The sequence below is a fragment of the Aulonocara stuartgranti genome (assembly GCF_965226115.1).
Source record: "Aulonocara stuartgranti genome assembly, chromosome: 20".
NCBI lineage: Eukaryota > Metazoa > Chordata > Actinopteri > Cichliformes > Cichlidae > Aulonocara > Aulonocara stuartgranti.
In genome coordinates this window covers 8,872,939-8,883,666 of record NC_138956.1, presented here as the reverse complement: position 1 = coordinate 8,883,666, position 10,728 = coordinate 8,872,939, and the positions used below count along the sequence as shown (strand labels likewise).

At 39.8% G+C, this 10,728-nt stretch overlaps 1 protein-coding gene across 5 annotated transcripts; it reads left to right on the top strand.

Annotated features, from left to right (window-relative positions):
- Positions 1 to 240: 240 nt before the first annotated feature.
- borcs6 (BLOC-1 related complex subunit 6) lies at positions 241 to 10,656 on the top strand. Of its 5 annotated transcripts, none has more exons than XM_082518849.1 (7): positions 241 to 329; positions 2,211 to 2,830; positions 3,201 to 3,387; positions 3,592 to 3,774; positions 6,416 to 6,579; positions 7,145 to 7,228; positions 7,617 to 10,656. In XM_082518849.1, exons 2-7 carry the CDS (start codon positions 2,219 to 2,221, stop codon positions 7,740 to 7,742), a joined length of 1,356 nt encoding a protein of 451 aa, XP_082374975.1. In that variant the 5' UTR covers positions 241 to 329; positions 2,211 to 2,218; the 3' UTR covers positions 7,743 to 10,656. The 5 variants fall into 5 exon arrangements, with proteins under 5 accessions (XP_082374975.1, XP_082374974.1, XP_082374973.1 ...); XM_082518848.1 differs by having other exon boundaries at positions 2,208 to 2,830; XM_082518847.1 differs by lacking the exon at positions 241 to 329 and adding an exon at positions 353 to 400 and having other exon boundaries at positions 2,208 to 2,830.
- Positions 10,657 to 10,728: the final 72 nt, after the last annotated feature.

Below are 10,728 nucleotides of genomic sequence, written 5' to 3'. Positions count from 1 at the left end.
TAAATAGAAACAAAGTACAAAGAAGTAACAGAACCTTTATGTTTTATAACAGGATAATCTGAGACATTTTTTAATGAAATTTTTACAAATTATTTTTCACATTTAAACCCAAAGAGTCGTGCTGACAGAACTTTTTTTCTTTCGTATAACATATATATCTATATATCTATCTATATCTATATATCTATATATCTATCTATCTATACATATATATATATGTTTAATGATGGCTTTTGCAGGCCGGAACATTTCTTTCGGAACTTGACGCGGAAGGATATTTTCATCGGACTCGGTTGTTGCTTACATCTATCAGGATAGAAACTCCTCAGGTGAGTGTTTTTATCGCCTAACGGAGCTCTGTAGCGCTGCTGTATGAGCCTGTTTGTGGGTAACTGCGAAGGTTAGCACTAAATGTACGTTTTGATGTAGCCGTGTCAAACAATAAAAGCCAGCTGTGAGTGTTCTGGGAGTTGGAGGCCTGGACTGCTAATGTTAGCCGCGCTGCGCTAACGTCATTTAACTGCACTGGCAGCTGAAAGGGAGCTAGCAAGGCGACTCTGACAGCAGTACGACAACTTCCTCAGCGTTGGCAGACACTTATGCTTGTCAGGGTTTTTTTTCTTAGTTCCTCTTTGTTTGTCACACAGTAATTTTCGGGCGTTGCTGTCTTAAAATTTGGAAATATAAGCTAATATTAACACTAAGGTAGCTTAGTATTGAGCTAAACCATTTAGTACGACGCCATTTCAGTCTTTATGAAAAATTGTTATGATCCATAAGTGTGTCAGCTAACACCGACGTGTTTAAATCTCTCGAAAATTCTCACAGCAGCCCCCTTCTTCTCACAGTCTAATTGTTTCCATTGTCTTGTACGTCATATGAGAGGTCAGGAGACCAAGCACATTATTCACTTATTCTACTTTTGAAGAGGAGTCAGTGAATTCAGTGGATGTACTCCTCTCCTTTTGTCTGTGGTTGTGCCTTTAGAGTTGTCTCTTTACAGCAGTAACGTAAGTCTCCTTACTCACATTAAGCATTTCTCATTGTGTTTATACGCACTGCTGTTGTTTCTACACATACTTCACTTTCTCATTGTGTTGATGCATTTTTCATTTGACTCTGATTCATGAAAACCAGTTTTTAACACTTTTGGCAGTCAGATTTTCAGATATCACTTACCTTAATGCTGTCTGGTATTGATTTAGTATTTTAAATTATATCAGTTTTAAAGCTTTTTCAACTATAAAGGGAAGAGCAAGGCCAGTTACACACACAGTAATAGCTGCCCTACAATATTCATTGGTGACAGATTGGACGTTGTCGACTGACTTTGCTTGGTTTGGCGTGAAAAACTTTTGTTTTAGTCTTTTGCACAGTTCAGTGTTATGAGAAATGGCTTAACTGTTTTGAGAACTGCTTTAGGAGTGGTGAGAACGATGTTCCTGATGCATCGAAGTGATCAAGACAAACCATAAACAGCTGCCATTGTTCAGCTACATGGCAAAATGTAGTTAACCTATTCTTACTTACATTTGATAATGTCCAGTTGTGGTCAGAAATCACAAAGAGATTAACATTTTACACCCAATTCTCGATTTTTCTTTTTTGAAGTTATTAAAGATGTTTGTTGTGTAATCATTCCACTCAGGTAAAAGACCAGTTCAAGGAGATCATTAAAAGCCCAAAATTAAAGTGACATTCATGTCCATTATGATTGTATGCAAACTTTTGTTTGCTTTGCCTTTCTGTTGCATCCCATGTACTCAAAAATCTAGAAAATTCTCTTTACTGCTGTATATGTAAATAATCCATTGGATAAAATTCATAGGTTCTACCCACATCATCAGGCCCTAATGATGGATATTTGACCCCCTGACTCGTGTTTCTCAAGTACGATCTGGCCAAACCATTGAATACTCAATACTGTAGCAAAAAATGGCATTGAATGCTTGGTCAGACTCTTGACTTTGTTTACGAATTTTTTGATCAAACATTTTCTAATGTACTTTAGTGTTTAGCGCTGATGATTAAGGAAGGATAAGGGGATGAGATGGGTTCATGTTTTTAAAAAATGGTTTGTATGAAAAATGTTATTTTGGTATGTGGGAAAACCCTTTTAGCTCATGGTAAAACCAGTTAATTTAATTATAGATTTAAAAGGCAGAGTCACTTCCAGGTTTCCAGTAATGTTCTTTCTTTGTAATCAGCAGGCGGAGGGATGAGTCTCTCCCCTGTGATTGGCACAGAAGTGCCAGAAACGGCAAACGGGGTAGCGACACCTGTTGCACTGGAGAATGGCCCTCAAGCTCCGGTCTCAGTGAAATGTTCAAGTAGAGTACCAGGTACCGGGGAGGCATCTGTGGATAAGTCCCACATGCACACAGAGAACCATGCTGATGCTAATATGGAAAACCTAGTTCACCATGGGAAAGGCCACTTGGACACAGAGATGGACATGAATGAGAGAACCTCTAGCTTATCATTACAAAGCCCTGAGGAGGCAAACCCCTCCCTCCCCACGGTGACAGGCACAGGAGAAACAGATCTAGGATCCAAAGACATTCCTGATGAAACCTCTAAGACTGTGGACCCTGCTGATGCAGTTCTTCTGTGGGACTCAGCATTGCACAGGCAGTCCAAAGACTCGTATCAGCAAGGACACCCAGTCACCACAGAAAGGCAGCAGACAGAAGCAGAGACTGCAGATGGAGGCTCCAACAGCCAAGAGGAGGATGTAGATGGAGAGACAGAGAAACAGGATGTGGAGGAGGATGAGAAGAATGAAAACAAGTTGGAGAATCAGCGCGCCGGAAGGAGAACAAAGGTGGAAGTGAGTGGAGTGCCGGATTATTGTTCTGACATTTCAGGTTTATTAGATTGTGTGTACCGAAGAGAGAATGATGTCAGCAGATGTAATGAGAACTAAAGCCAGCGCAAATAAATGTAGCTGAGTCATCAGAACATGACCTCTTTCAGACAAATTTCAGTAGGATTAAAATAAAGTGCAGCGTGCTGACTATCAATGATTGACAAGATGATTGTCGTTATTTTAGAGTGAATAAACCTAAGAGTGAGAAAAGAAGCCGTCTATCAAAGAAAAGCGTGGCCACTGTAAACGACAGGAGATATGTGTAGCTCCACATGGTTCAGTAAATTTTCTCTACTTTTTTTATTTTTTATTTGTTCTCCAAAATTTCCAGTCTTCACAACGCTACTCATCTTCAGCCCCTGGTCCGAGTACCTCCACCTCTTCTTCTCCTCCACCTCCTCTTCTTTCTTCAGATGATACCCCTTGCCCTCCTCACATCATGGCCCAGGTCTGGGTTCGCAATGTGCGGGGAATGCAGGACAGCAAGAGCCTGGATGAAATTAGTCAAGCGTGTGGAGGTAGATGTGCATCTTCCCGTGGTCTGGCTTTTTCTTCGTGTCTTTTCTAAACTGAGAAATGTAGAAAATCTTTTTCTGTAAAGCACCAGAGTGAAGTAAAAAGAAGTGGAATTTGTGACATTGTTTAACTTTTCATCCACGTTGAACTGTGTTATTGACTATCGACAGTGTTTTGTAACCACAAGTTGTTGATATTGGTTGCAGGTGGTTCAGGGGCTCGAGGAGGGGGCAGAAGTGGCCAGTCAGAGGGCCGAAGGGCCACCATCTCCTCGGCTTTGGAACTAGAGGGTACAGTCAGTCATGATGGAGACCTGACTAACTTCATCACAAAAAACCTCGAGCAGAAGATCAAAATGAGCTCCAAGCCTAGTCTGGACTGCAGTGACTGTGAGTAAAGAGTCAGAGGAATAATTGACATTATTCAAACAGTTTTTCTCCCTTTTTTTTTGTAAATTATGAAAACATTTTGTATTTCTTTATTAGTTTTTTATTCTAAGTGCAAACAGAAGAAACATGCATACTGTATGTGTGGACTGTATACAGTTTGTGCTGGTGTAGAGGACATGTAGATAGAGCTCTTTCATGACTGCTTGTACTCCTGCTGTAGAATATGGCATTTCAACAGGTTATTGGTATTTGTATAGCTGGTGGGACTGAACTGCAGTGACAGTTGTCTTCTTTAAGATTCACAGCCTGCTCCTCCTTGCAGAGGCAAACACACCCAGTCAGTGACTAGTCATCATTAATGCATTGCTTAGACCATAATAAGTAAATTGGAATTGAGGTACTAATTTAAGCAAATTAATTGCCATGGTTGGTTATCCTATTATGAACTGGCTTACTTGAATCCCTTAATGGCCTGTGGGGTCATTCAGTGACAGTTGATCAAGTGCATACAATCTGATCGGTGCAACTCAGATTTGCTTGAGAAAAGAATTCCACGGTAAAGACAGATGTGGTGATATATGTGTGAGTGTGGACTCTAAGCTGTATGGTTTACAGCTCTGTGTGGGCAACATTCAGACCTAAAGAGACAAGTTTACTTATAATGATGATTGCTTGATTTCACTAAAATATTTAGCTGTTAGATCTCTGATTGTAGATTTTACCTCAGGCAAACAAAGGCAGGTGCAACAGATTTATGTAACAAGAATAACTGTCAGACAAATTCCATTTGATCTTTTTTTACAGGTTTTACTGGTTTGAGCCGTTGCTCATGTCGAGGTTGCTGGGTCAGAGCTCTGAATAGTTTTAGCTTTGGTGTCTTTTCCTTTCTTAGCTACTTTATAATGCCCATGTTCAGCTGGGTGTGGTTGATATAAGTGTCTGGTTAGGTTTGATCCCCACCCCCCCTTTACAGTTTACTTTAGCAAACTTTGTGTCTTCACTCACAGTGAAAAGCTTCCACGCTTCACAACATGGTAGCATATGGCTGTCAATGTGCGCATGACTGTTCGTGTGCATCGCTGTGCATGTGTTGCCCATGCATAAACCAGACCGGTTCATGCATGGGACATTCCCGAGTCTCACCAACTGGAACTCGTCAGAGCAGAGAAGACTAAAAAAAATCATCCTTTTCTGGTCCCTGGCCTATCGATCGATGCATCTCTAGTAAATGTATAATTTTTCCTCCGAGCACGCAATAGCTGCAGTTGACTGGTTTGTCGTTATCACACAATGTTAATGCGGTACAAGCTAAGCAATTCATGCAGTCGCTATTTTTTTAAGTTATTTATTTTACTTTCTGTCTCAATAGATTGAGTGAAAAATCATGTGACTGACTCAAGGAAAGATGTGTTTATTCAGTTAGGAAGTGCACCATATATACAGATCGTTACAGTTGAAGAGTAGTTAAGTGTTGAAACATCACTTGCTGCAGCAAATAATGAAATAAAGCAAAGCTAAAAACGTGACTAATGTCAGTGATGGTGCCAACATGAAGCAACAAGCCATTCTAACAGGTAGATACTCTACACTGTGTATGAATCAGGTTTATCCTGTCTTAGTGATTCTTACGTACTCAGGAAATGTTTCTGCATTAAGCTTTATGCTCATATCATTGAGAACAGTGTGGGAAATCTCTAAAAGTTACACTTTTGGTTAGTGAAACCCTCCACCAGTGCTTGTTTCCCTTCAGAGTCCTCTCTGCATAAGATTTTATAAGCGTAATAATTAAAAGGTGATTTTGTTCTTCCCCTCTCCTCATCTTCCCATTTTCCTGTGTGATTAAATTAGCCTAAGTCTGAGCTGTGGGGAGATGATGGAGACCCAACCCCAGGAGAAAAGGTTTTGTTTCTTTTTCCTCAAAATCCCACACGTGTGCCGCTGTCTCAGAAATTAAATCATCTATGTAGGTTCAGCAGGTCGACCTGGCAGAGCTTGTGCATTAGCAGCCATCCGTCTTGTCAGATTTTGCTGGAGTAAGACACAGAGCCCCTGCCCTTCACTCAGAAACCCCCCTGGATGAGAGTGTCAGCTAAACTGGCCTCTCAATTTAAACACAGGGCCACAGTCAATATGTCCTCTGTGGCAGCTCATTCTCTCTACCTGCTGATTCAATTAAGATTGATGACGCACAGACCTTGTTTAGACTGAAGGGATTTCTTAAAGGTCCTGCCACAGCCCGACAGAAACTTTTCAGAGGTTGAAACTGTTTTTGTTTTTAAATTCCAATTTATTGACTGGGGTTTGTTTAATCCAAGGTTTAATTACTCATGGCACTCTTGGCTAAGTGTGTAATTTGTTTCAATTTCTGAGAAACAGTCAAATAAAAATGTTTCATTTTATTCAGTGTTTCTTTTTTTTTTTTTTTTCCTTCCTCACTGTAGTTATAGTTTAATTTTGCACCCCACAGGTCCAACTAGAATTTGGTTCACTGCATTTCACTCAGAAGGCATATGCTTATCTCCTCCTCCAGTGTCCATAATTTTGCACTTTATAGATAATTCTGCTAATGGCTTATATAAAAAAGTATATTCTATATTAGCTATTCTATATTGTATATCTAATTTATGATGACTCTCACTAGCGGACTGTTCGGGTCCTATTTACCGAAGTCGAGGGTTGACACGGCGACCAGCGGATATACCACCCATTGATCCCACCGTCCTTTTGGACCTTCAGAGACACACCCAGGAAGTGGCACACAGTGTGGAGGTGATGATGCGGAGCCTCAATGGAACCATCCAAAATGTGAGTCTTAGTAGTTCTTTCTTCAAATCACCCTGTTTATGCTGTCGTCTGAGTCAGAAGTGTAACACGTACACGTCATTGAAGTCTGTGTATTACGTAGTAGTTTAAGGTGAGGATGGGTGTCACAGATGTCAGCTGAGAACAGCATTGCCTGGTGATGAGTCTCGATTTCTGCTTTGGATTCAGACGGTAGGGTCAGAATTTGGCATAAACAACATAAAAGCTTCCTGCCTTCCATCAACACCTCATATCACAAGTTCACTGTTGTCACCAGATATCAATCCAAAGAGCATCTTTCACATCATGGATGTGCAACCAACAAATCTGCAGCTGACTTTGTGATGCTTTCATGTTGACATCAATGTTCCCAGCACCTTGTTGAATCTATGCCATTAAGAGTTAATGCAGCTCTTAAGGCAAAAAGGGGTCTAACCCTGTAATAGCACTGCTGAGGGTGTATGTAGATATATTGCAGGGTCTTCATGTTTTATGTTACTATTTTATTTCTCCCCTTTTGTTTTTGTGCTATTCTTTAATCTCTCTCTTAACCATCTCTTTTATGCAGATGACAGCTCTGAGTGTGGGGTATATCCAGACCTACAGAGACTCAGTGGACAGCCTGGGAGAGTCTGTAGATATGAGTATAAAGGTGACATGTAATTTCTGTTCCTTTCACATAATGTGACAAGTAAAGATTGCTGTTTGCTGGGTCCACCAGAGCATGCATTATGAACCTTTACTACCTAATTAGCTAAATAATAGTGATAGCCCAGCTTATGTCATTTTGCAGGATTTTCCTTGGACACGAGTTTTGTTTATGGGTTTGGATTTTGGATTGTAGTCGCTACATGATAGGTCACTTTACAGAAATATGATTTAACATAAGGCATTCCTAACTTGTGAACCTGAAAAGAAACTGTTAATGAGGAAAAACCTTAAATTAGGACCACAGTGGGAAACCCCCTCACATTATTTTTTTAAAGTACAAATTATTCCTTTTCTGATAAATTCTGTCGTCCATGTTTTTGCCTCCACAGGGCATGTATACACTAATGGCTCGCTGCGAGGAGTTGGATCGTTCCATGCAGCCCATACACAACCTGGCTACGCAGATACGCGATATCAAACGCACCCTTGACACTCTGGAGGCAATTTGCAAGTAACACCATAAACAAACATCCCAGATGCAAAGGTCTAGCATCAGGCGCATGTGTGCAACCCACCCACCCATGTGCAGGTAGCACACACACACATACTGCAGCGAAGACACCCGTTGAGTCCGGGAACTGTTGCTGCTCGGCATGTTGGATTATTGGCACTCCTAGTTCCTCTGGACTGGCTTAGACGTTCCTCATGTTTGTGTTGTGAGATCTCAGATGAACTGTGCTTATTTCGCTCTTCAGGCTGAGCTTTTTCCTTTTCACAACATTTACGCTATCCAAGTTGTCATGAAACAAAATCTCACAAATTAACCAATTTTAGAGACACTTGTACCGTGGACACATGCACATGGACAGATCTTTAAAGAAGGTGGGATAATGGGCTCTTTTTTTGTGTTTTGTTTTTTCACTTCACTGTCTAAAAGGAGTGAGTTGGTCTCCGTCCAGCCTGCTTGGTTCAGATTGCACTAACCTCTGTTCCCCACATGGAGGTGATGTTTCGTTCTCCGTCTCTCTGCCACTGGAGAGGCAATAATAAACTGCTCAGAAGGCGGTGACTTTTGCACAGGAACAGAAAGTCTATTTTTTAATCTTATGCAACAAGGGTCAGATTCTTTCACTGCAAGAGAAATTACAGTTGTGTCATGTCTGTTTGTCCTTACGTGTTTTGTGTGTTTTCAGTTTCCTCAGCATGCGTGCTTGTTCAAAAACACTGAAACTTTGTGCCACTGGGAACCAGTACAGTCCGTACTCTGTCAGTGCAGTCCAAGATGATGTTGAGTACATAACTGGAAAAATATGTTGTGCAGCCTTCGCAGTGGCTTTAAATATTACGTGTAAGATTAACAGCTTCAGGTATTTAATTTCCTTTGACTTTTAGATGCCATTTATAAGGCTGGATACTGACGTTGATCTCCTGATTTTAATTCTTCATTATTCAGCTGCATCACATCTTGAGAACCTAAATTCTTACATCCTATAAAACTGTAAAACTAAGTAAAGTGCATCTGATGGGCTAAATTGTAAAACACAATCAAGGGGCAGCATAATTGTGCGTAACTTAAAAATAAAAGCATTGTAACTTTGAGCACACGCAGGACTGAATGTCTCATCTCATTCTCGTTAGCACTGTTTGTGCTGAGATGGCTAGCTTACATTAGCAACCCAAGAGACTGACTGGATTAAGTAAATTCATGACTTGCGTGCCTCCATAACTTGTAGCCAGAGATAACATCTCATCTTGTCATCAAACACAAACCAAGGGCTCAGATCAGTGTGCAGTCTTCTTTTTTTCAGTCTGTCCCCCTCATGATTATAGTCGTGACTCAATGTGGCTTTATAAAACAAGATTCATGTGCACATTGTGACAACTCTATTTCCAAGGTTTAAACACTTTACACTCTATGCAGCTCTGACTGAAACCACTTAGAAAAATTAACCACTGCAGCCACACAAAACTGAGAATAACGAGAAAAAAAAAAAGCGAAGATTGATTTCCAGTGAAATCTAAAGCTGTTGAAAGTCTTTTTATTTCCAGGCGAGTAACTACAAAAACACTGCTCAGTGTCATTAATTGTATCGTGTTTGGTTAGGTTCCTGTTCACCCAATTTAAAGAAATGATTTATGCATTAGAATTTGCTCCATTCAAAAACACATTTTAAATCCATTAAACTGCTCTTGAATGATTGTGAGGGCTTTGCCAGCTTTGGACTTAAATCAGCTGCTAAACGTGGTGAATGACTCAAGTTGGAGGTTTTGTAGCTTTCTGTTTTACTTTGGTGAAGATGGGTACTTTTGCATTTAATAAATGTGTTTGAAACATGGAAAATCAAATGCTAAAAATTAATTTTGATTCACAGTTCTGACTTTTGATTGCACCGAAGGGTTGGAGAGAAATTACTCAGACAGCAGATAAACTGTTGTGCAACTTTTTATAATGTCAGCACAGTGGACACAGTGTTACAACAAAAAAGAGCTACGGCCTGTGGATGTGAGCTAAGGTGGTTTACTTAAGCATTTATTAATTTACCCAATGATAAAGCCAGTGAGTGCAGCGTCGCCCTGCTGTTGTTCCCAGCCTTTCTTAATTTAATGAAATGTCTGCTGTAATTGCACTTGTAGGATTAATCTAGATCAGAGTATGTGTTGAAGATCTTCATTCTAAGAGCGAACCTTATTATAGATGTCATTTGGAATGAGGAGTCTTGTTTTGGTTGTCTTACACTGGACTCTGCATACATTTCTGTCAGTAGCGTTTCAAGATTGATCCAAACCAAATACTGAAGTCATTTTTAATCTAAAATGTTGTCTGAGCAATACTGTAAGCAAGGTAAGTATACATTTTAATCTTGAACATAATATTGAAGCTTAATTCAGCCATTAAATCACTTTCAAACATCTTTACGAAGTGTCATATGTGGATGTGGAGCTCAGAGCAGCGCATTAACTCTGGAAAAACGTGCCCCTCTGTCGCTCTGCACTTGTTATCATCAGTGCGGTAAAGATCAAACCAAAAAATACATTCAATTGGTTATGATGGCTGTTTGTGTAAAACTGCTCTTTGGTTTCTTAATTACGTCCCTTGAACCTCGTTGGAAAGGGTTTTAGCCAGGAAATTTTATTAAAATTTCAAGGTATATAGTAAAGTTAATATTCATCCAGGTTCCCTCAGTTATACTGACGTATACCAGTACATGTGTGTAAAGATGTAAATGCTGTTTTGTAGGAGAGTGTAAAGTAAAAAAAAATGTTACTGGAAGACTTGATAGATATTTGAGGCAAGAGAAACATCATAGAGCTGTGATGTAAGAGAGGAAATGTCATTTTCTTGTTTTGTTTTTTAAATTCTGTTTTACAATCAGAGGCACCTGTGTACATATGATCTCTTTCTGTAACTAAAATGATTTAGATACCTTTGTCTTGACTGTATATTTTATTGAAAAATAAATTTACAGAAGCTGCAAAAAACCCAAACATTTGGAGCTTTTT

What these genes read in the sequence shown, in the direction of transcription:
- borcs6 (XM_082518847.1), top strand. Translation starts at nt 373, where the DNA reads ATGAGCCTGTTTGTGGGTAACTGCGAAG. An exon ending in TAGTCTGGACTGCAGTGACT is followed by an intron (nt 3,775 to 6,415) that starts GTGAGTAAAGAG and finishes GACTCTCACTAG; the next exon opens with CGGACTGTTCGGGTCCTATT. An exon ending in CTGTAGATATGAGTATAAAG is followed by an intron (nt 7,229 to 7,616) that starts GTGACATGTAAT and finishes TTGCCTCCACAG; the next exon opens with GGCATGTATACACTAATGGC.